The sequence below is a fragment of the Myotis nattereri genome (assembly GCF_964212035.1).
Source record: "Myotis nattereri genome assembly, chromosome: 17".
NCBI classification, from domain to species: domain Eukaryota; kingdom Metazoa; phylum Chordata; class Mammalia; order Chiroptera; family Vespertilionidae; genus Myotis; species Myotis nattereri.
The window spans coordinates 11,689,467-11,710,516 of NC_138092.1; the positions used below are offsets into that span (position 1 = coordinate 11,689,467).

Consider the following 21,050-nt stretch of genomic DNA (forward strand, 5'->3'; position numbering starts at 1 on the left):
AAAGCGCTGCCTTCACAGAAGGCACAAGGGGGTGTAAAACAACGTTTCTAGAAAATACCAAAGGCTCCAAACAAGACCCAAACATGGCCTTTCGTGTCCCTTGGTGTACTCCATACCCCAGCTGCAGGGATGGAGGGGACTTCGGCCTGCGGACTTTGGGGATGTCACAGTGCTCCCAGAGTGCCTCTAGGTGTCTAGTAAATTCCTCCACTCTTTGCTTGTGGGTTTTGGAGGCTTTCTTCAGTCATTTCCATTTGCTGCCTCCTCTGCGTCTTTTCGAAGGCTGCCTGGGCCAGGGTCCGCTTGTCCACGCCATGCCACTTCTCTGTTCTTTTTGCTCGTTCCCCTGATCACCAGCAGTTTCACAATGTCTTTGTCCTTTTTCTTTTTCTTCTTGGTCACGCCAGGCTCTGCTGTGCCTCTCAGCTTCTAAGGCCCCTTTTGGACCTGCTCATAGGCTGCCAGGGCGCCTGTCCAAGACAGATGCACTTTTAATGAGATGATTCACATTCCATAAAATTCCTTGAAGCACATAATGTAGTGATTCTTAGCATACAGGGAGGGGGCAAAAGTAGGTTTACAATTGTGAGTACATGAAGCACAGAGTTTATGCTTGTATTATTTATTAATTATTGTATTATTTTTTCATACAAACAACTGTAATTCTACTTTTACACCACCCTGTTTTTGCAAGGTTGTATAACAATCACCATTTGCTAATTCCAGAACATTTTCATTACTCCTAGAAAAACCGTGTATCTATTAGCAGTTATTTCTCATTCTTTCTTACTCTTGGTTCTGACAGTCACTAACCTTTTTTGTCTGTAAGGATTTGCCAGCTCTGGCCATTTCATATAAATGGGATCATGCAGTATGTGATTTTCTGTGGCTGGCTTTTCTCATGGTCTTTAAGGTTTTTCTGTGTTTTAGCATGCATCATTCATTTTTATGGATAAATACTTTTCCATTGTATGACTTTGCCACATTTTGTTTATCCATTCAATAATTCATGGACACTTGTGTTGGTCGCACTTTTTAAACTATTATGATTAATGCTGCTATGAATATTTATGTACAAATTTTTGCATGGGCACACGATTTCAGTTCTCTTGGTACTAGTATACGGTATATCTAGGAATAGAATTGTTGTGTCATATGGTAACTGCTTTTGGAGAAAATATATCAAAATGTTTTTCAAAGTATTTGTGCCATTTTTACTTTTCCTCCAGCAATGTCTGAGGGTTTGTCACCACTTGCTCTTTGTCTTTTTAATCATATTTATCCTAATCAGGGTGAAGTGATGTCAAGCTTATTATTTTTTATGAGGAATTATAACAATTTTTACATCTTGCTTTTTAGGTGCCGTACTGCTTTGTAGTGTACAAGGACTAGCAGTTAATATTGATCCAGTCTTATACACCTGGCTCATTTATCAGCCTCAGAAACGAACCAGTCGGCATATGCAGCAGGTGAGAAATTTTTATAATTTTCTCAATGAATAAATCTTTTTCTATCATTTATAAGAGTTATATATGGTATTTCTTCTATTGATTTCATTTATGGACTTGGCAGAATTCTTCTGTCTCCCATTCTACCCCTTTTAAGCATTTCTATTCTTTAGAGTTTCATTGATAATTAAAGGTGTTTTCTGTACAATTGCTTGTAAAGCAGATACATGACAGAGGCTAGTTGAGGTAGGTCATCCTATTTTACTGTCCTGTTTTTCCTCATAGTGCCTACATGTTTGTTCTCAGAGTATTAAATACATAAACATTTCTTAGTAAGTGTTAGTTTTCCTTTTTGTTATTTTGACATTTCTTCTTCATCTGTAGTTTTATTAACCCACATGCATTGGGCGCCTAACCCTGGGATTAGGATAGTTGGTGCAAAAAAGTTGGAATATGTGTTTGTTTAAAAGGATATAAATTAAAAAGTAAATAGTAGCTAACTGTGGTTTCTAGAATACTTAAGTATAATTTTCCATGTCATGATACTTAAGTGTAATTCTGACAGATGGGTTTTATTCCCATTTTAAAGATAAAGAAATTAATGCTTATTTACACTTTCTTACCTATTGTCACAAATCCAGTAAATGACAGAACTTAGAATTTAAGGTCAAATTTATGCAATATTTAATTGCATTTCCCATTGACTTAATTGTAGTTTTGTAATATTCTACTTGGAATACCTTTATATCTTTTTTTCTGAAGTAACTTAAACCTAGTTTGTAGGAGAAAAATGTACATTTTTAGAATTACATTAGAATATAAAAATTCACTAAAAAGTACAACTTATATATCAAGGAGCATATTTTAAATGTTTTTCTTCACTTTGTTCTAATTTCATTTGAAACTTTTGCCTCTCTCCCCCATGCCATTCTTTCTTTTTCAAATAGTTCCAGACTTTGAGACAGTATACTAGATACCTGGGCTAAGATATAAAAGTCATGGTTGAAAATATCTCTCCCTCTAGAGCTTTTTATAGTTTATTGGAAAATATTATTTTTTTATTCTTTTTTAAATTTTATTTTATTGTTTAAAGTATTACAAATAATAGTATGTATGTCTCCTTTTTCCCCCCCATTGACCTTCCCCTGGCCTCCCCTACCTGCCGGCAGATGCCCTCACACCCCCTAGCCCTCAGTGTCTTGTGCCCATTGGTTATGCTTATATGCATGCATACAAGTTCTTCAGTTGGTCTCTTGCCTCCCCTCCACAACCCTCCCCAGCCTTCCTGCTGTAGTTTGAGTCTGTTCAATGCTTCTTTGCCTCTGTATCTATTTTTGTTCATCAGTTTATAATGTTCTTTATATTTCACAAATGAGTGAGATCACGTGGTATTTTTCTTTCACTGACTGGCTTATTTCACTTAGCATAATACTCTCCAGTTCCATCCATGCTGTTGCAAATGGTAAGAATTCCTTCTTTACAGCAGCATAGTATTCCATTGTGTAGATGTACCACAGCTTTCTAATCTACTCATCTGCTAATGGGCATTTAAGCTGTTTTCAAATCTTAACTATTGTAAATTGTGTTGCATGCCTCAGTTTCACTTATTTGCTTTCTTGGCAATTCCTCTTTTTCTTTCCTCTGGGGATTGTTTTGTTGTCTCCCCATTCTAACAATCACCAGGAGGTCCAAATGCTGAGATGCGGGGGCCTGAGCCATGTGCAGTGGGAGGGTCGTGCCACCCAAGTGTCACTGAAGAGCTCCCACACCAAGATGTGTGGCTGCCGTGCGTCAGTGGGAGCCACGCACCCCGAGAAACAGAGTCACCAGCAGAGTCACCAGCGCTCAGTGCTGCCTCGTGCTCACACCTAGAATCAGGGACCCCACATATGCTGCACTGAAAACAAGTCCCCGCGGGTGTACACCGAAAATCAGAGTCCCCAAGTGCACTCCAGGAGTCAGAGACCCCGTGTGCATGTGCTGAGAATCCAGTCTCAGAGTCTCTGTCACTTGGTGCAGCCTCGCGCAGTGAATGGGTCCCTGTGTGTGCGTGCGCGAGAATTGGAGTGACAGGCTCTCAGTGTACATGCACTGACAATCAGGGATCCCATGCACGCACAATGAGAAACAGTCCCCACGTGTGCGCACCGAGAGTCAAGCCACTGGTGCTCAGTGCTGCCTCTTGCAGGGAGAATCAGGGTGCCCGGTCTGCTTGGGGGGCCGGGTTGCACAGCTGCCCTGTGTCGGTGGGAGGCCCACTCCTGCGCCACAGGAAACAGACTCGTGTGTGTGTGTGTGTGCGCGCGCCCAGAGTCAAGGTTAAGTTGCACAGCCACCCTGTGTTGGCAGGAAGCCTGCTCGTGGGGAGTGGGTCTGGCAGGTCCTATGCCACCACAGAGGCCTGGGGGGGTGGGAGGGGGCGGAGGCGGATGGGCTCCGTGACTCCTAGTAATCTGTGGTCAGGCTGTCTTGGTTTCCGTGAGTATCCAGGTCTTTGTCCTAAGTGGTTGTAGGGTACCGGCTTGCATCTGAGACCAGATTGGGTGGTGGTGAGGCTACGGTCCTAGTCGCAAGCAGTTCTGTTCTTCAAGATGGCTGAAAATATTATTAAAAATAGTAATGTCTCCGAAACCGGTTTGGCTCAGTGGATAGAGCGTCGGCCTGCAGACTGAAAGGTCCCAGGTTCGATTCCGGTCAAGGGCATGTACCTGGGTTGCGGGCACATCCCCAGTAGATAGATGTGCAGGAGGCAGTTGATCGGTGTTTCTCTCTCATTGATGTTTCTGACTCTGTCTCCCTCCCTTCCTCTGTGTAAAAAATCAATAAAATATATTAAAAAATAGTAATGCCATCTTCAGTAAGTGCTATGTTAAATATATGAACAGGATTATATAAACACACAAAAAAGAGGAATAGTTCTCACAAGCAGGTGTGGGTTTTTAAAGGAGGAATTGACAATTGGGCTTAGGGTCATAGGCGTAAGCCAAAAAAGGAAAGGTTGTTTTGGGCTGACCTGTTTGAGCAGAGGCAAAGAAGATGCAGTGTTTCCAGACTAGAGCCAAGTCTTCTTATAAAGAAAGACTGGTAGAAATTGGAAACCAATTCATAAAATATTTTATTTATATAGCTAAGATTTTGAGACTATCCTACAGAGGAAAGAGGAAATATAGGAAACTGATGTAGATAGATTTGCATTTTAGAAAATTTGGGTGATGTAGAGTATGGGTCATAGAGAAGTAAGGGTAATGTCAGGGACCATTCGAAAAAAAATATTCTAAATTTTTTTTATTGAGTTATAGTAATTGACATATATCAGTTTCAGCTGTACAACATAATAACTTATTATTTGTATATATTGTGAAATGATCACCATAATAAGTTTAGTTAACATCCATCACCAATATAGTTACACATTTTTTCCTTATAATAAGAACTTTTAAGATTTACCCTCTTAGCAACTTTCAAATATACAGTACAATATTATTAACTATAGTCGTCCTTATACATTACATCTCATGACTCATTTATTTTATAACTGAAAGTTTATACCTTTTGAACCAATTTATCCATTTTGACCCCCCATTCCCCTGCCAACCTCTGGCACCCACTCATCTGTTCTCTGTATATATGAATTTGGGTGTATTTTTTTTTATTTAGGGGGGGGTGGTGGTTGCCTTGTTTTGTTTAGATTTCATATCTTCTCTGACTAATTTTACTAATGCCTCAAAGTCCGTACATGTTGCAAATGGCAAGATTTTCTTCTCTGGCTGAATAATATTCCACTGTGTTGTAAATTCTTTATTGGTTATTTTATAAAGAATGCAGTTCTCATTGTACACCATAGATGTTCTTGAAGGTCAAGTAGTGTTTTAGCAGCTCAAGTAATTTAGACATTCATTTGATACAAAGTTCCTTCAAAAATTCTGACTTTTATTTTTATTACATAACTATTTTAAAATTAAATATAAATGTATATTTTTTCTAAGTTCAAAAATAATAGTTTTACTTAAAAGATAACTAACAGACCTGGCTGGTGTGGCTCAGTTGGTTGGAGTGTTGTCCCATACACTAAAAGATTGGGGTTCAATCTTTGGTCGGGGCACATGCGGGAGGCAACTGATGAACTTTTTTCCTCCTTTCTCTCTCTCTCTCTCTCTCTCTCTCTCTCTCTCTCTCTCTCTCTCTCTCTCCCTCTCTCTCTCCCTCTCTCTCTCCCTCTCTCTCTCCCTCCCTCCCTCTGTCTCTCTCTCAAAAAAATCCCCTCCCCCCCAAAAAAAACCTAACTAATACCCATAATCCTATTAATCCAGAGTAATAAGTAACATTGGGGTAAATATGTTCATTGCTAAATCTTTGCATTTTTCTTTAATTATTCACTTAGAATATATTTTTAGAAATGTAATTAGTAGCTTCAGGCATGTAGTTTAGTATATTTTAAGGCCCTTGTTATATTGCCAATTTGATTTCAGAATTTTATATAGTTTACATACATTTTCATCAGTACTTTATTGTATCACTATTTTACTATAATTTAACATATCTCAAAAACATACTTTTTAAAATGCCTTTAATGTACTATTTTAGTCTTACATTTTCTTTGAAATGGAAAATTATGAGAATAATATAGTTGAGTTCTATGACTGTATCATCGTTTCAATAATTATCAATTTATGAATAATCGTCTTTAATTTAAAATATATTAGTTGAGAAAAACAATATTTCAGTAGCGGTGAAAATGTAGAAAATAGAGGAACTCATATACCATTGTTATGAGTAAAAATTCATAAACTTGGCATTATCTAGTAAAACTGAAAATGAGCGTACCCTGTGATGCCAAAATCCCACTTTTTGATACAACTGTGCTCTTACAGTCTTATTTATATGAACCTGAGGAGTCACATCTAACTTTGTTGTTGCAATAGTATAAAATTAAAGACCACCCAACTGATGATATCTAGTGAAGAGGATAAGTAAAGCATGGCATAGTCACATGATGTAATACTTAATTGTTAAAAATTGTACAGTAGCTCTTAATATGGATGTCTTTAAATTTTATTTAATGCAAAAAATTAGTTTTCCAAGGACATATGAAATATGACAGTATCTGTTTATATTTTTCCAAAACCACCCTATAAATAAATAAATACATAAATAAATAAGTGGTTTTTAGTAATTATGAAGGATTATGTCAAAAGCATAATAGTGTTTGATTCTGGAAGGAATGGGCTATTGGTTTGCAGTGAGAGGAGATTTTACCTTTATTTTAACATTTTCTATCCCTTTTTTTTTTTTAAGAAGCCAATATAAAATGTTAATAGCTAGTAATTACTGGTTATATTGAAAATATGGATGTTATTTTACTCTTTGTTCTGTGTTTTTACATTTATTAAATTAATAATAAATTAAAGGGACATTTTATAGGAAGAGTGATGACAGGTTTTAAGTCTTTTGGGATTATGGAGTATTGATGGGGCAAGAATAGGACCAATCAGCTGACATTTGGGGAAATACTTAGTACCAGAAGGTAGAAGAAGTAAGCAGAGAATGGGAGATGACTACTGCTTATTTTGATATTTTTGACCGGAGTAGCCATATTTCCAGAAAAGTAGAGGGAATCACATATCTTATTCTTCATACAGCATCTCTTCATGTCTGACGTGTGGCACCTATATTAGCAATCATTCAGCAGATGTTTATGGAGGGTCTGTTGGATGCCATTGTAGGCATTTGGAATATTGGTGTGTAGAAGGCTTATAAGAGCCAAAGTTTTTTGTTTGGCCTTTTATTGTATTTTCACCTATGTGAAAATGCTCCCAGAGTTTTAGCCAATGAAAGAAAGATTTTTGTTTGTTTATTGAGTATTGCCAATACTATGGCTTTCATTAATCACATCCTTTACCTGTTATGCTTGAATTAGTAACACACTATGCAGCATATAATTTTCTCTATTTATTAGGTACTAGAGGTCTGGTGCACGGATTCGTGCACCGGTGAGGTCCCTCGGCCTGGCCTAAGCCCTCTTGCAGTCTGGGACCCCTTGGGGGATGTCAGGCTGCCAGTTTTGGCCTGATCCCTGTAGGCCAGGCTGAGGGACCCCACAGATGCATGAGTCTGTGCACCGGGCCTCTGCTATGCATATAAGATCTTTGGTTAATCTCTTCCCGCCCTCTCCCCTCCCCCCTCCTCCCTTTCCTCTGAGATTCATCAGTCTGTTCCATGTTTCCATGCCTGTGCATTGAGTGTCTGCCCCCGGTGGTCAGTGCACGTCATAGCTACCGGTTGAACGGTCGAAAGGTTGAACGGTCCTTCAGTTCCTTAGGCTTTTATATATATATAGATTGATTTTGATTCTAAGAATTCTCGGTTATATTCCAGGATTGTAAATAATGGCTAAGAAATTCAAGGGCTCATGGAATTATTAAATGTTAGAGCATACAAGGGTTTTCTCCACCTCCTTATTTTATAGATAAGAGAATCTAACTGAATCAATACTTACATTATGCTGAGCATTTCTCATCTAGGTCTTAAATAGTATTTCCTATTTATATTTGTATAAAATATTTTGACGTAATATTTACTGTAACAGCAGGTACTCTACATTGTGTTGCTTCCCACATAGAGTTAATATTTTCGTTTCCTCATTATTAACTTCTTATCCTTTTACTCAGACTAAGTAACAACTTGTAAAATAATTTGCTTTTTCCTCTAGCTTATAACTTGATCAATTATATTATATAGCTTTTTAACATACCTATGTTGTCATTGAACTGTTTGTTCATATTCTAAATAATATTCAGTCCTATGAGTTGGGTCTGTAGAAGGGTGGTTGTTGTGATGTTAGACTCCATGGCAACCTGGCTGGCCCCCTCCATATTCACCGTTTGATGCAGCTGTATTACGGTTATCATCTGTTGTTTCCCAAGCTGCAATTTCCTTCTCAGTTTGTGGCTAAAACCCAACATTTGATTATTGTTTTCCACCCAGTTCGACATTGATCTTTGATCCTGCAGCAAACATAAAAATACCTATGCTTTTATTTTGCCAAAAATCTGACAAGATTGTATTGGGCGTCATCTGTGGTAACATCAGACTTTATTTCAGTGAATAAAGATGAAACAGCTGCTTTATTGTTCAGCTCAGCACTCATGCATTCAATATAGGATCATAATGTTTTCCAGCTTTCTCTAACCATAGATATTTTTCTGTGCTTTCTAAATATGCTGTGGATATCACGTTGTCAGACAAAATAGACTTTCAGCAATTCTCAGAAAATATTGGACTGTCCATATTAAAATTTACCCAATCAGTTTATAGAATTTGGCTCTAAAATATCATTTTTAAAAATAACCTTTAATTTTCTACTAACATTAATTTTCTTTTCTTTTTCTTTTTGTATTTATTGAATTTATTGGGGCAATCTAACATTAATTTTCAAAGCTAGTTTTAGTTTTTAATTGCTCTTACTATTTTATCTTTATACTTTCTACTAAAATTTACAATTATTTTCAAGATTTCACACAGGATTTTAATTTATAATTTTTTAAAATATATGTTTTATTGATTTCAGAGAGGAAGGGAGAGGGAGCAAGAGATAGAAACATAATGTTGAGAGAATTATTGATTGGCTGCCTCCTGCACGCCCCTCACTGGGGATCAAGCCTGCAACCCGGGCATGTGCCCTGACCAAGAATCGAACTGTGACCTCCTGGTTCATAGGTTGGCGCTCAACCACTGAGCCACACTAGCTGGGCGTAATTTACAATGTCATTCAGTGTGTGTGTGTGGGAGACGGGTGGGGGGGGGGGGGGGACCTGAAGAGAAAGGGTGACGGAAATTGGTTGTTGGATTGACAAAGTATAAATCTCAGCCCCAAGTTGTAAAGGCCTTTCCTCAGTAATGCTTGTTAAACTTTCACTGCTTATGAATTAGTACGTAATTGTAATTCAGTTTTTCATATGACTCTCTCCAGCAGCCTGTGATTGCTGTTCCTCTTGTTATGCCAATTAGCAGAAGGAAAGAGGATGAGGCATCTGTTGGAAGTGCGCCCTTGGCAAAGCAGCAGTCATATCAGGCCTCTGAGTACGCCAGCAGCCCTATAAAAACAAAAACAGTAACAGGTATGTGTCCAGAATTCTAAAGGTTCTGTGATCTTACCCAACCTCTGAATTATCAAATTATCTGGGCCACAGTTTCATGAATGTTGACCAGAGACATGAGACTCCTGGACTGGAGACAAAGGACTTTGTTATTTACAGCATTAGCAGTAACCGGAGTGTTAGCATTTTCTTGTGTCCCTCTCCTAGCCCATTTTCCATAGGTGTAATACCTATATACATTACAGGAGAAAAGCCCTCAATTGAGTGAACCTAATGGGTAGAAAAGCATGCTTGCTGTTTTTTCTGGAAGGAGGCACTATATGTACCTTGCAAGACTGTAAGTAAACTTGTCCAGTGTTTAGAAAGAGGATAATATTTCTGTCTTCTGAGGCTACATGCTGTTCAGATATCCTTGAAAACACCATTGGGGTCAAAGGCACTCACTCTCTCTACTTGTGAGACATGCAAAAAACGTAAGAGATCCTGTAGAATTGTCTCCCAATAGCATGTTCCTTCTTAATGTTAATTCTTGCAAATGACAGTACATCTCAATTTTCTTTCCTTCCCCTTCACTTACTTTTTGAGCTACCAGTGGTTCTCAGCCTTCCTAATGCCGCGACCCTTTAGTACAGTTCCTCGTGTTGTGGTGACCCCCAACCATAAAATTATTTTCGGTGCTACTTCATAACTGTAATTTTGCTACTGTTATGAATCGTCAGGTAAATATCTGATATGCTATATGTGTTTTCCAATGGTCGCGACCCAAGGTGGAGAACTGCTGAATGTCCATGCAAATATAAAACATAAACTTTCTTCCATAAAACATTTTATGTTATTTCCTTTATTGTGAAGAAAAAAACTCACAGTACTTTAGGATTTAATTTTAATTGGCATTTTTATCTTTAACTTCTAATGTTTGTAATGATGGGCCATTCTCTCTTCAGGTGATTTTTTCTTAGATATTCAGCTTTATTTCATACTAGAGGCCCTGTGCATGAAAATTTGTGCACTCAGGGAGATGGGGAGTGTCTTTCAGTCTGGCCTGCGCCCTGTAACAGTCCAGGATCCCTCAAGGGATGTCCACCTGCCCGCTTAGGCCCACTCCCCAGGGTTGGGCCTAAGCTGGCAGTCAGACATCCCTCTGTAAGCCCAGGAGCCCTCGGGGGATGTCCACCTGTCAGCTTAGGCCCGCTCCCCAGGGGATCAGGCCTAAACTGGCAGTTAGACAGGCCTAAGTAACAGTCAGACATCCTTAGTGCTGCCAGGGAGTGGGAGAGGCTCCTGCCACTGCCGCTGCGCTCCCAGCTGTCAGCACGGCTTGTGGCTGAGCAGAGCTCCCCCTGTGGGAGCACACTGACCACCAGGGGGCAACTCCTGCATTAAGCATCTGCCCTTTGGTGGTTAGTGCACGTTATAGCGACTGGTTGTTCCCAGTCATTCTGCCATTAGGGTCAATTTGCATATTACCCTTTTATTATATAGGACAGGGGTGGGCAAACTTTTTGACTTGAGGGCCACAATGGGTTCTTAAACTGGACCAGAGGGCCGGAACAAAAGCATGGATGGAGTGTTTGTGTGAACTAATATAAATTCAAAGTAAACATCATTACATAAAAGGGTACGGTCTTTTTTTTGTTTGTTTTATTCATTTCAAACGGGCCGGATCCGGCCCGCGGGCCGTAGTTTGCCCACGGCTGATATAGGATAACTCATATTGCCAATTGTATTGAAAAAGTTTTATATTTTCAGTAAATCAAAACCCACTGTTAAATGTCTGTAAAGGGCAAGACTCTGTTGTAAGTGATATTGAGGGTAGACATGTTAGTAAGACATAATGTCTGCTTTTGAGAAATTTAAAATATGGTTGTGTACATAAGGAAGTTCAAATGATCATTTGTGGTTAAGAGGAGAAGTTAGTATTTTCATATTTGACAGTAACAATAAATATGCTAATATACATTTTTGTGGCGTTTTATACATAACTATTATTATTCTGTGCTCTATTACTTTCCTAAAATGCGATGTTATGTTTATTTTGTAGAATTTTTAGTTTTTCATCTCTCAGTGTCCACAAGCATTTACTCTGTTGAGATTTACTTTATCAATTGATAAAAATGCTGATGCTTATTTTTTGTATCATAGGAAGATTATTTGTAACTTGCATTAAGTTTTTAATATAGATTTAGATATTTTTTCCTTTGGTTACCATCTCTTTAACTGGTATTTACAGAAAGGCCTATAAATATCCTCTCTAAATAAAATAAATGTACACTAAGTGTCAATTGATAAAAATAAATTTAATCTTATATACATATTAACCACATATTCTGGCCTCCTGCATTACTATTTAGTCCTGTTCTGTTTAAATTTTTAATTTTTTATAATTGATTTTAGAGAGAAGAAGAGTAGGGAGGGGAAGAGAGAGGGAGGGGAAGAGAGAGAGAGAGAGAGAGAGAGAGAGAGAGAGAGAGAGAGAGAGAGAAAGAAACATCTGTGATGTGAAAGAGAAACATTAATTGGTTCTTTCTTTACATGCCCCAACTGGGGATTGAATCCACAGCATGGGTATGTGCCCTGACTGGGAATCAAGCCTGCAACCTTTTGGTGTACTGGACCATGCTCCCATGCTCCAACTAGCTGAGCCTCTGGCCAGGGCTATTCCTCTTCTTTAAATCATATTTAATAATTGATATCAAGTAATTGTTAAGAATGGGGTAAAGGTGACAGGAAATTCTTATTTAAGTAAAATTATATTACATAGAACTGTATAGAAAATCATAGATTTTAGAAAAAGGTGCATTTGCTATGCATGGAGAAGTTTTATTTCTAAATTTACATCTATATCAGTTACATATTAATTCACAAATGATATCAGTTAATATCCAAGATACATTTTGCTTTCTTATATTTATTAATTTTTATAGGAAATTAATTTTATATTGAGGAAAGTGATAAACCAAAAACATAGCTTTCTATCATTATTATTATTTTATAGAATACTAGAGGCCTGGTGCATGAAATTCATGCATGGGTAAGGTCCCTAGGCCTGGCCGGTGATCAGGGCCGATCAGGGCCTTCCGGCTGCCGGCTGGGGCCTTCCTTCCCCAGCTGCCGGCTGCCGGCAGGGGTCTTCCTTCATTCTGCACCACACCCTGGTGGTCAGCAAATGTCATAGCAAGTGATCAAACTCCCGGTCTCTCAGCTGAACTCCTGAGGGGACACTTTGCATATTAGCCTTTTATATATATAGATGAAGATGTATATAAACAACATGTTCTTTATTTCAAATTACAATAACTGTGGTTCTTTGTTTTGAGTTATGGTATTTGCTTTTTCTGTCTTTATTGTTCCCCTATTTCTAGAACACTTAGGTTAGATATCTGATGGGCAGTCTCTTTATAGGTAAGGATATTAGTACTTCACCAAATATTAATTCTTACCTAAGCTAGCTTAACAATTAACAGTTACCAAACTAATCCCCTGTGCTTGCCTTGTTTTGGCACTGTGAGCATGTTCAGGAGGTGAGAAGTCCTGGGGAAAAGAACATTTATTCTTTACGACTTACATGTCTTCCCCTTTGGATGCTCCCATTTGTACTTTCCTGGGAACCTTGGTGGTAGTCTCTCCCTTTTCTTAAGAATGCTCTTTGCCAACCATATGCTCTCAGTAGACTTAAGTTTCAAAACGTTTTGTTTCCCTTTTAATTAGAGTATACAGTTCCAGTTTGGTTTTAAATAAAAAATGTTTTGTAAGTCCTTTGAATGTTTACCTACTTCTATATGTAGTTATCATTGTTTTTATTATTGTTTACATTACATCCTGAACTGTAATGAATTTGGTAAGGTATTCAGAGCCTTTTGTTGCTTTTGTTTTACTTTTTCCATCTTCACCTTTTTAAGTGTACAGTTCAGTAGTGTTAAGTGTATTCACATTGTTCTGAAATACACATTTTAATTTTTAAACGGAACTTTCAATGGAGAAATGTTAGTATTAATTTTTTCCTGAATTCTTATTAAATTTTTATTTTTATTTTTATAATCTCAACCTAAAGTCCAGTGTTGGTTTTAAGTTCATCCCCAACAACTTATGTAGTGTTTTTGGCACATGATGATGGAGGCTAGCTGATAAACACCAGGCTTGATTTTGGTTTTTAATTTTTCAAGATGAAGCAGACATCTTCTTCCAGTCTCAATTAACCAGGGTAAAGTAGCTCGCTGCCCTGGAACATGTGACTGATGACTGGAATGTGTTGACAGCAGAACAGCACTGTTTTACTGATACAGGCACGCAGAGCAGGCCAAGCCAGGATCAAGTCATGTTTCACATGAAGATAATATATTATTACAGAACTCCAAATTGTCTTCCAGAGAATCTGTATACCCTTCAAAACAAGGAAACCCTAAAAGATAGGACATCTGTTTACCCTCTGTTTTGGAAACCTTATGAACATTAATTTGGGGCTCTTGACAAAAATGTCTGTAATGGAAATGAAAACTGTAAAAAGCAAGATACTCCATAAATGATAACTTTAAAAAAATACTATTCATTATCATCAAGTCTAAAGCTCTGCAAGTACACAGTTAAAATAATAGAAGGCCTTTTAATTTGACTCATTACATCTACCAAAATAATAAAGATGTGATCATTAATGATGTAAAGTTTAGGAGATAATGCCATAAGTGAAAAGTATGGAACTTTAACTTCTGACCATGATGGAGTAACAGGGATTCGGATTATATTCTTGCTGTAAATAACATATGGTCAAAGTATATGGGAGAAATAAAAGTTTGTGCACATTGGACAACAGGCAGTATAGGATGTGCTCCCTCACAGAAGGGAAATAAATGAATGAGGTGAGGGCTAGGCTTGCCCTGGCTTTCTGGCTGTAGGCACATTCCAGACAATTGAGCAGGGTGGGATATAGCAGATTAAGCTCAGCTGTGTTGCTGAATTGACGTTATGGGAAGCACAGGGATAGAAGTATAAGGAGGCAGAGATGACTGAAAATTAGGGGACAAAATTCCAGAGAGAGAAAGCTATTCAGTGAAGAAGTCCCAGAAAGCCGCAATAGAGTTCTTGAGTATTCACTAATGAGTGAGGTGTATAGGATGAGACGCCGCAAGATTGGACACAGGATGACTAAGGAGCTGTGAACTGAATGGTTCTCAGAGCTCACACAGGGCTGGAAGGCATTCACATTCCTACTATCCATAGCATACAATTCTTAGAAATCATTCAGATCATCGTAGAGAACCCAGAGCAGCATGTCTCAGTAGTGGAGCTAACCTATCCACAGAGTAAAGGCTACTCTAGACCCACCTTTAACAAGCATTACAAAAGGAACTAAAACAATGAGTAGGTTAACTTCTGGCAGAATGAATCTCAGTGCTATTAAGAGGAATACAACAATATACAGACAGGCAACAATGTAAAAATCAGTGTCAGCCATTCAATTCGATATACAGAAGATGTATTATAGAATTGTACACCTGAAACCTGTATTTTATTAACCAGTGTCACTCCAATGAATTCAATAAAAAAGAAGAAGAAAGAACTAAAAGAAAAAATAACAACAACAACTATGAGCTGCAAAGAAACAGGAAATTTTGACCAGGAGAAAAAATAACCAACAGAAATAAATTGAGAAATGACATAGATGATGGAATTAGCAAATATATTAAAACTTGTACATTAAAACTGATTTTAAAACAGTATTCAAGTATTTAAGAAAATATTAATACATTTGAGAGAGAAATGGAACATATAAAAAAGAACCAAGCCTATCTCTAGAGATGCAAAATCTGAAATGAGAGCCTCCCTGGGTAGAATTAGCAGTAGAGTAGACATTACAGAAGAAGTAGTCAATAAACTTGAAGACATGACCATAGAAGAAAGGAAGAAAAATATCCTGAGTTTTAGTGAACTGTGGGACAATAATTAGTTAGGATATTCAAGGAAGGCCTCATTGAAAGTCCATATTACCAGATACTGAAGCAGTGAGGGAATGAGCCATGGAGTATTTGAGGAATGATCAAATGGGAATGAATATATACACACATTTTTATGTGAATAAGTTATCCCTTTCACTTTATAATTAAGGAGATTGAGTTATAGAGAGGGCAAGATTCCTGTCCCCAGATGGAACCTGCAACCAAGGTATGTGCCCCTGACCAGGAATCGAACCCCCAACCCTTCTATACACGGGCTGATGCTCTTACCACTGGGCAACACTGTCCAGGGTCCAGGGCTAGTCAGACTTTTTAAATGAAAGTTTCAGATTATAGTAGTCATTCTGTAATTATAGTTTGCCTTCTTTCGTTCCTCACTGGCGGATTATAACCAGCTCTAGAAATCAGGTCTATGCAAATGCAGTCATCCACTATTTTCCTTCTAATACCTAATATATAAGCAGCCTACTTTAGTGTGTCTTTTTTTTTCTTTTTTTCAAGGAATTGTTCTAAAATTTCAGCCCAGTTCTGTAGGATTAATATAGTGAATAGTTTTGTATTACTGCTACCGACATGGATATACTGGGAAACTCCTAACCTCTGTGATGAGCAGGGGAGGCTCTGCCTTTCTTCAATTAGGTGCTGCTTTGATAAGACTCAAAGTTAAAACACTAATATTGGCATATATTTTTTATTTCTTGATATGTTCTTAATTATATCTCAGAGTTATTGATGCTTCCAATAAAAAATTATGATGTTTCAGATGTTTAGTTTTTTTGTCAGGCATATGGAAATACTATGTAATTTAGATCTCAAAGAGAAATATGAAAAATCCTGAAATTTCCAAAAGCACTTTTTTATATTACAGATAGCATAAGGTTCCAGGCTATTTTTTTTAAAAAAGAATCTTTTATTTGATAATGAACTTGAGTTATCAGGTAGAATTTTTCTAATTGCATTTTTTTCTGACTTCATTTCAAAGCATAGTATTTTTAAACTAAGCAAGAGTTTAAGAATGTAGCTATAATATTTAAGATTGAGTTAAGTTTGGCTGAAAATGTTAGAAAACACTCAGTAACAGTAGTTTGAACAAGGTTGAATTTTATTTGTCTCTCATGTGAAAGCTTGGGTAGGTACCTCAAGGTGTGTTAGAGCTGTTCGAGTTCAGGTACTTTCCTATTCCATTATGGGTGGCCTCAAATGCCAGATTTGCCTTATGGTTCACAATGGATGCTTCAGTGGTTTATCATAACTGCATTTCAGTGAGCAGTAATGAGTGAGGAGGGACCTCCCTATCTCTTTAAAAACTATACAGAAGTTGCACACTCCACTTTTGCTTATATACTCTTGGCCAAAACCTAGTCACATGACTATATTTAGCTGCATGGAGGTGTCAGGAATGTAGTTTGTATTCTTTAAGGCCATGTGCCTGGATGAATCGTGTGGGTTCTAGCTAAGAAAGAAAGGGAGAGTGAATATTAGAAGTGATTTATCAGTTTCTGCTACAATAACTTAAATGTCACAAGCTGAGTTTGGGAAGAGAATTTGAAAATAAATATTTTTGTGTTAGTGGGGATATCAGAAGACAGAGCTGGTAAAAGTGTTTTCATGTCTGAGTTGTAGCTTGGATCTTTCACAATGAGAGGTAAAGGTTTGGGAGTCATCAACATGAATCATAGTCAAAGCCACAGAACCTATGTGACTTCTCAGGGAGACCATACACAGCAAGGTGAGAAGAAAGCTCAATATACTAGTAAAGTCTGAGCAACTTTCTCATGAAAGGGCCAGAAGAAGGAGCCAATGGAGGAGATTGAGAAACATCATTTTGAGAAGTAGACAACAAAGGGGTGTGTGTGTGTGTGTGTGTGTGTGTGTGTGTGTGTGAGAGAGAGAGAGAGAGAGAGAGAGAGAGAGAGAGAGAGAGAGAGAATAGAAAGAAGTGTGAAGTGTCAAGCCTTGGCCGGGTGGCTCAGTTGGTTGGAGCATTGTCCTTTACACCGAAAAGGTTGTGGGTTTGATTCCCAATTAAGGCACATACCTAGGTTGGGAGTTTGATCCCAATCAAGGTGTGTACAGGAGGCAACCAAATGATGTGTCTTTCTGTCTCTAAAAATCACTAAATTATATCCTTGGGTGAGGATTTAAAAAAGGTGTCAAGATGATGATGGTAAATAACTTCATGATATACTGTAAGAGTCATAAGAACTGGGAAGCTAAAAAATTCACTTGACCAAGGTCATTTGGCCCAAGAAGCTGTAGTTGTTAGGGAATGAATGGGAATTGGGTACATAGAGACAGCTTATGTATATCACTCTTTCAGGATATCTGTCTATACAGACACTTGGGTATGCCTATAGCTGTAGAAAGGTAAAGAGGAGAGAAGGAAAAATTGGAGATTCAGTGAAGTTGGTGGTAATTTATACAATTAGATCACAGATAAAGCAGAATATAAACTGATGTAGGTTTTAACAGTCAAGAGAATTGCCTTTTTCTCTGAGTCAGAGGTAAGAAGATAAGAATATATACCATTATGATTCAATTTAGTTATTCTTCTCTCAAACAAATATCTATGCAGGATACCTATTGTTTTCCTTGCACTGTTTCAGAGAATGTAAGAGGCAAGCAAATGTATGTTTTGAAGGTAAGCCCCTTGTTTTTCACATGTAAGAAATATGCTCCTTCTAAGAAAATAAGACATGACATTACACTATTCCTTCCTTTAAAACAAAACAAAACAGCATAGCCAGCATGGCTCAGCGGTTGAGCATGGACCTATGAACCAGGAGGTCAGGGTTCGATTCCGGGTCAGGGCATATTTCTGGGTTGCAGGCTCAATCCCCAGTGTGGGGCATGCAGGAGGCGGCCGATCAATGATTCTCTCTCATTGTTTATGTTTCTCTCTCTCCCTTCCTCTCTGAAATCAATAAATATATTTTAAAAACAAACAAGAACAAGAAAAAAAACAGTTTGATATGTTCCTTGAAGTTTGAAAGTCCTTTAAAGCTTTAAGAAATCATTCTATCCACAGGAAGTAGCATACTACTAGGATGGTTTCAAGTAGGGAGATTTTCAATTTTTGCTAGTAATAATTGCTCATGAATGCACGGATGTATTTTGGATTTCTAATTTTTAAAAATTGTGGATTAGAAATAAAATGGGTCACACCAAAATAGTTATTCATCTAAAAGTGCTTAAGCCATTCTTCATTTGGTTAAGCTTGAATGTTGAGCAAGCATATTCTTAAATACAATGTGGAATTAGAATTAATGTGCAAGAGATATATTTTTGTGTAAATTTCTTTAATCAGATAGTTTACCATAAAATTCCATTTCTGTGTAATTAGGTATTTAATTTTATTGTAAAATATTAAATCATGAGAGTAGACACTAATGCATAATACACAATTGATTTTATTCTGTGAGGGATAAAATGTGATTTAAATGATACTTCTTTCTTTGAATAGAAGAAGGTTTAAAATGAAGTTTAGTACATCCTATCTAATAAAAGAGAAACACGGTAATTGGCGTATGACCACTACCCTTCCCATTGGCTAATCAGCGAGATATGCAAATTAACTGCCAGCCAAGATGGCGGCCGGTGCCAGGCAGCTTGAAACTAATATGAGGCTTGCTTGCCTCAGTGACGGAGGACTGCAACGTGCCCCGCCTGCCTTGCCGGCCTCTGAGTTTGCAGTTTGAAACATTGTAACAAATATAGAAGCTAAACAAAACCCCAGAAACCAGCTTCAGCCGGCCGGGATCTCAGAGCTGGAGTTGATACAGAGTTTCGATTATAGAACCTAAACAAACCAGATACCAGCTTTCAGCAGCTGAGGCCTCAGAGCTGGAGCCAGAGCTAAAGCTGGCCCAGAATTTTAAAAAAAGGAAAAAAAGGAGCAGTTGGGAGCTTCAGCCCTCAGCCCCTCACCCACACTGGCCAGGCACCCCAGTAGGGACCCCCACCCTGAAGGGTGTGTGACCAGCTGCAAACAGTCATCATCCCCTCACCCAGGCTGGCCAGGCACCCCAGTGGGGACCCCCACCCTGATCCAGGACACCCTTCAGGGCAAACCAGCCAGCCCCCACCCATGCACCAGGCCCCTATTCTATATAGTAAAAGGGTAATATGCCTCCCAGCACCAGGATCAGCGGAGCAGCGAGGTCTCCCGGCACCAGGATCAGCGTGACAGGGGGGAGCTCCCCAACCCCCTGATCGCCCTGTGGCTCTGTGTGTGACAGGGTGCGGCGCCCCAAACCCCTGATCGGCCCTGCTCTTTGTGTGACAGGGTGCGGTGCCCCAACCCCCCACCCCCACGGGCCCTGCTCTGTGTGTGACAGGGTAGAGCCATAACCTCCCCATAGGCCCTGCCCTGAGTGTGAGAGTCGCGGTGCCCCAAACCCCTGATCAGCCCGGCTCTGTGGGTGATAGAGGGCGGCACCCCAGCCCCCTGATCCACCCTGCTCTTTGTGTGACAGGGGGCAGTGCCCCAACTTCCCTATCGGCCCTACTCTGTGAGTGACAGGTGGGAGCTCCCCAACCCCCTGATGGGCTCTGCTCTGTGCATGACGGGGGAGCTCCCCAACCCCCTGATGAGCCCTGCTCTGTGTGTGACAGGGGGGAGCTCTCCAACCCCCTGATCGACCCTGCTCTGTGCGTGACAGGGTACGGAGCCCCAACCCCCCTGATGGGCCCTGCTCTGTGAGTGACAGGGGGCAGCGCTCCAACCTCCTGATTGGCCCTGCTCTGTGCGTGACAGGGAGTGGTGCCGCAACCTCCCCATCGACCCTGCCTTGAGTGTGAAAGAGGGCGGTGCCCCAAGCCCCCAATCGCCCCTACCTGAGCATGACTGAGGGTGGCATCGCAACCTCCCAATCCGCCCTGCTCTGTGCATGTCGGGGCAGCGCCCCAACTCCCCAATCGCCCCTGCTCTGAGCCTGACCAGGGGCTGCACCTAGGGATTGGGCCTGCCCTCTGCCACCCGGGAGCAGGCCTAAGCCAGCAGGTCATTATCTCCCGAGGGGTCCCAGACTGCGAGAGGGCACAGGCCGGGCTGAAGGACCCCCTCTTCCCCCCCGAGTGCACAAGTTTTTGTGCACTGGGCCTCTAGTATAAAATAAAACAACTTGAAAATATCATTCAGAAAGTAATGAGTACTTAATGAAAATATAGCTTTATTAAATTGTTTTTTCCCTTTTATACTTTGTAAGAAAATGTATTGTTATTTCTAATCCTAAAATTTATAGAAAAATATGTTTTTTCTACATTATTCTGAGCAATGAACATCTACACCAGGAGTCCTCAAACTTCTTAAATAGGGGGCCAGTTCACTGTCCCTCAGACAGTTAGAGGGCTGGACTAAAGTTTAAAAAAAAACTAGTCAGCTGCTAAGCAACAGGCAGTGGTGGCAAAAACACCTGGCGGGCCAGATAAATGTTTTTGATGGGCTGCATGTGGCCCATGGGCCGTAGTTTGAGGACCCTTAATCTACACTAATAAAATAGAAATATGCAAATTGACCATACCTTTGTGACGCCCACAAACCAATCAGGAGTGTGTAT

At 39.3% G+C, this 21,050-nt stretch overlaps 1 protein-coding gene across 1 annotated transcript in view; it reads left to right on the plus strand.

Annotated features, from left to right (window-relative positions):
- The window catches only part of VPS13B (vacuolar protein sorting 13 homolog B), a 610,900-nt gene that overhangs the window by 220,515 nt on the left and 369,335 nt on the right, over positions 1 to 21,050 (plus strand). Inside the window, exons 20-21 of the mRNA XM_081111114.1 lie at positions 1,360 to 1,469; positions 9,418 to 9,565. Coding sequence (XP_080967240.1) covers positions 1,360 to 1,469; positions 9,418 to 9,565 — 258 coding nt within the window. The remainder of the gene's footprint in view (positions 1 to 1,359; positions 1,470 to 9,417; positions 9,566 to 21,050) is intronic.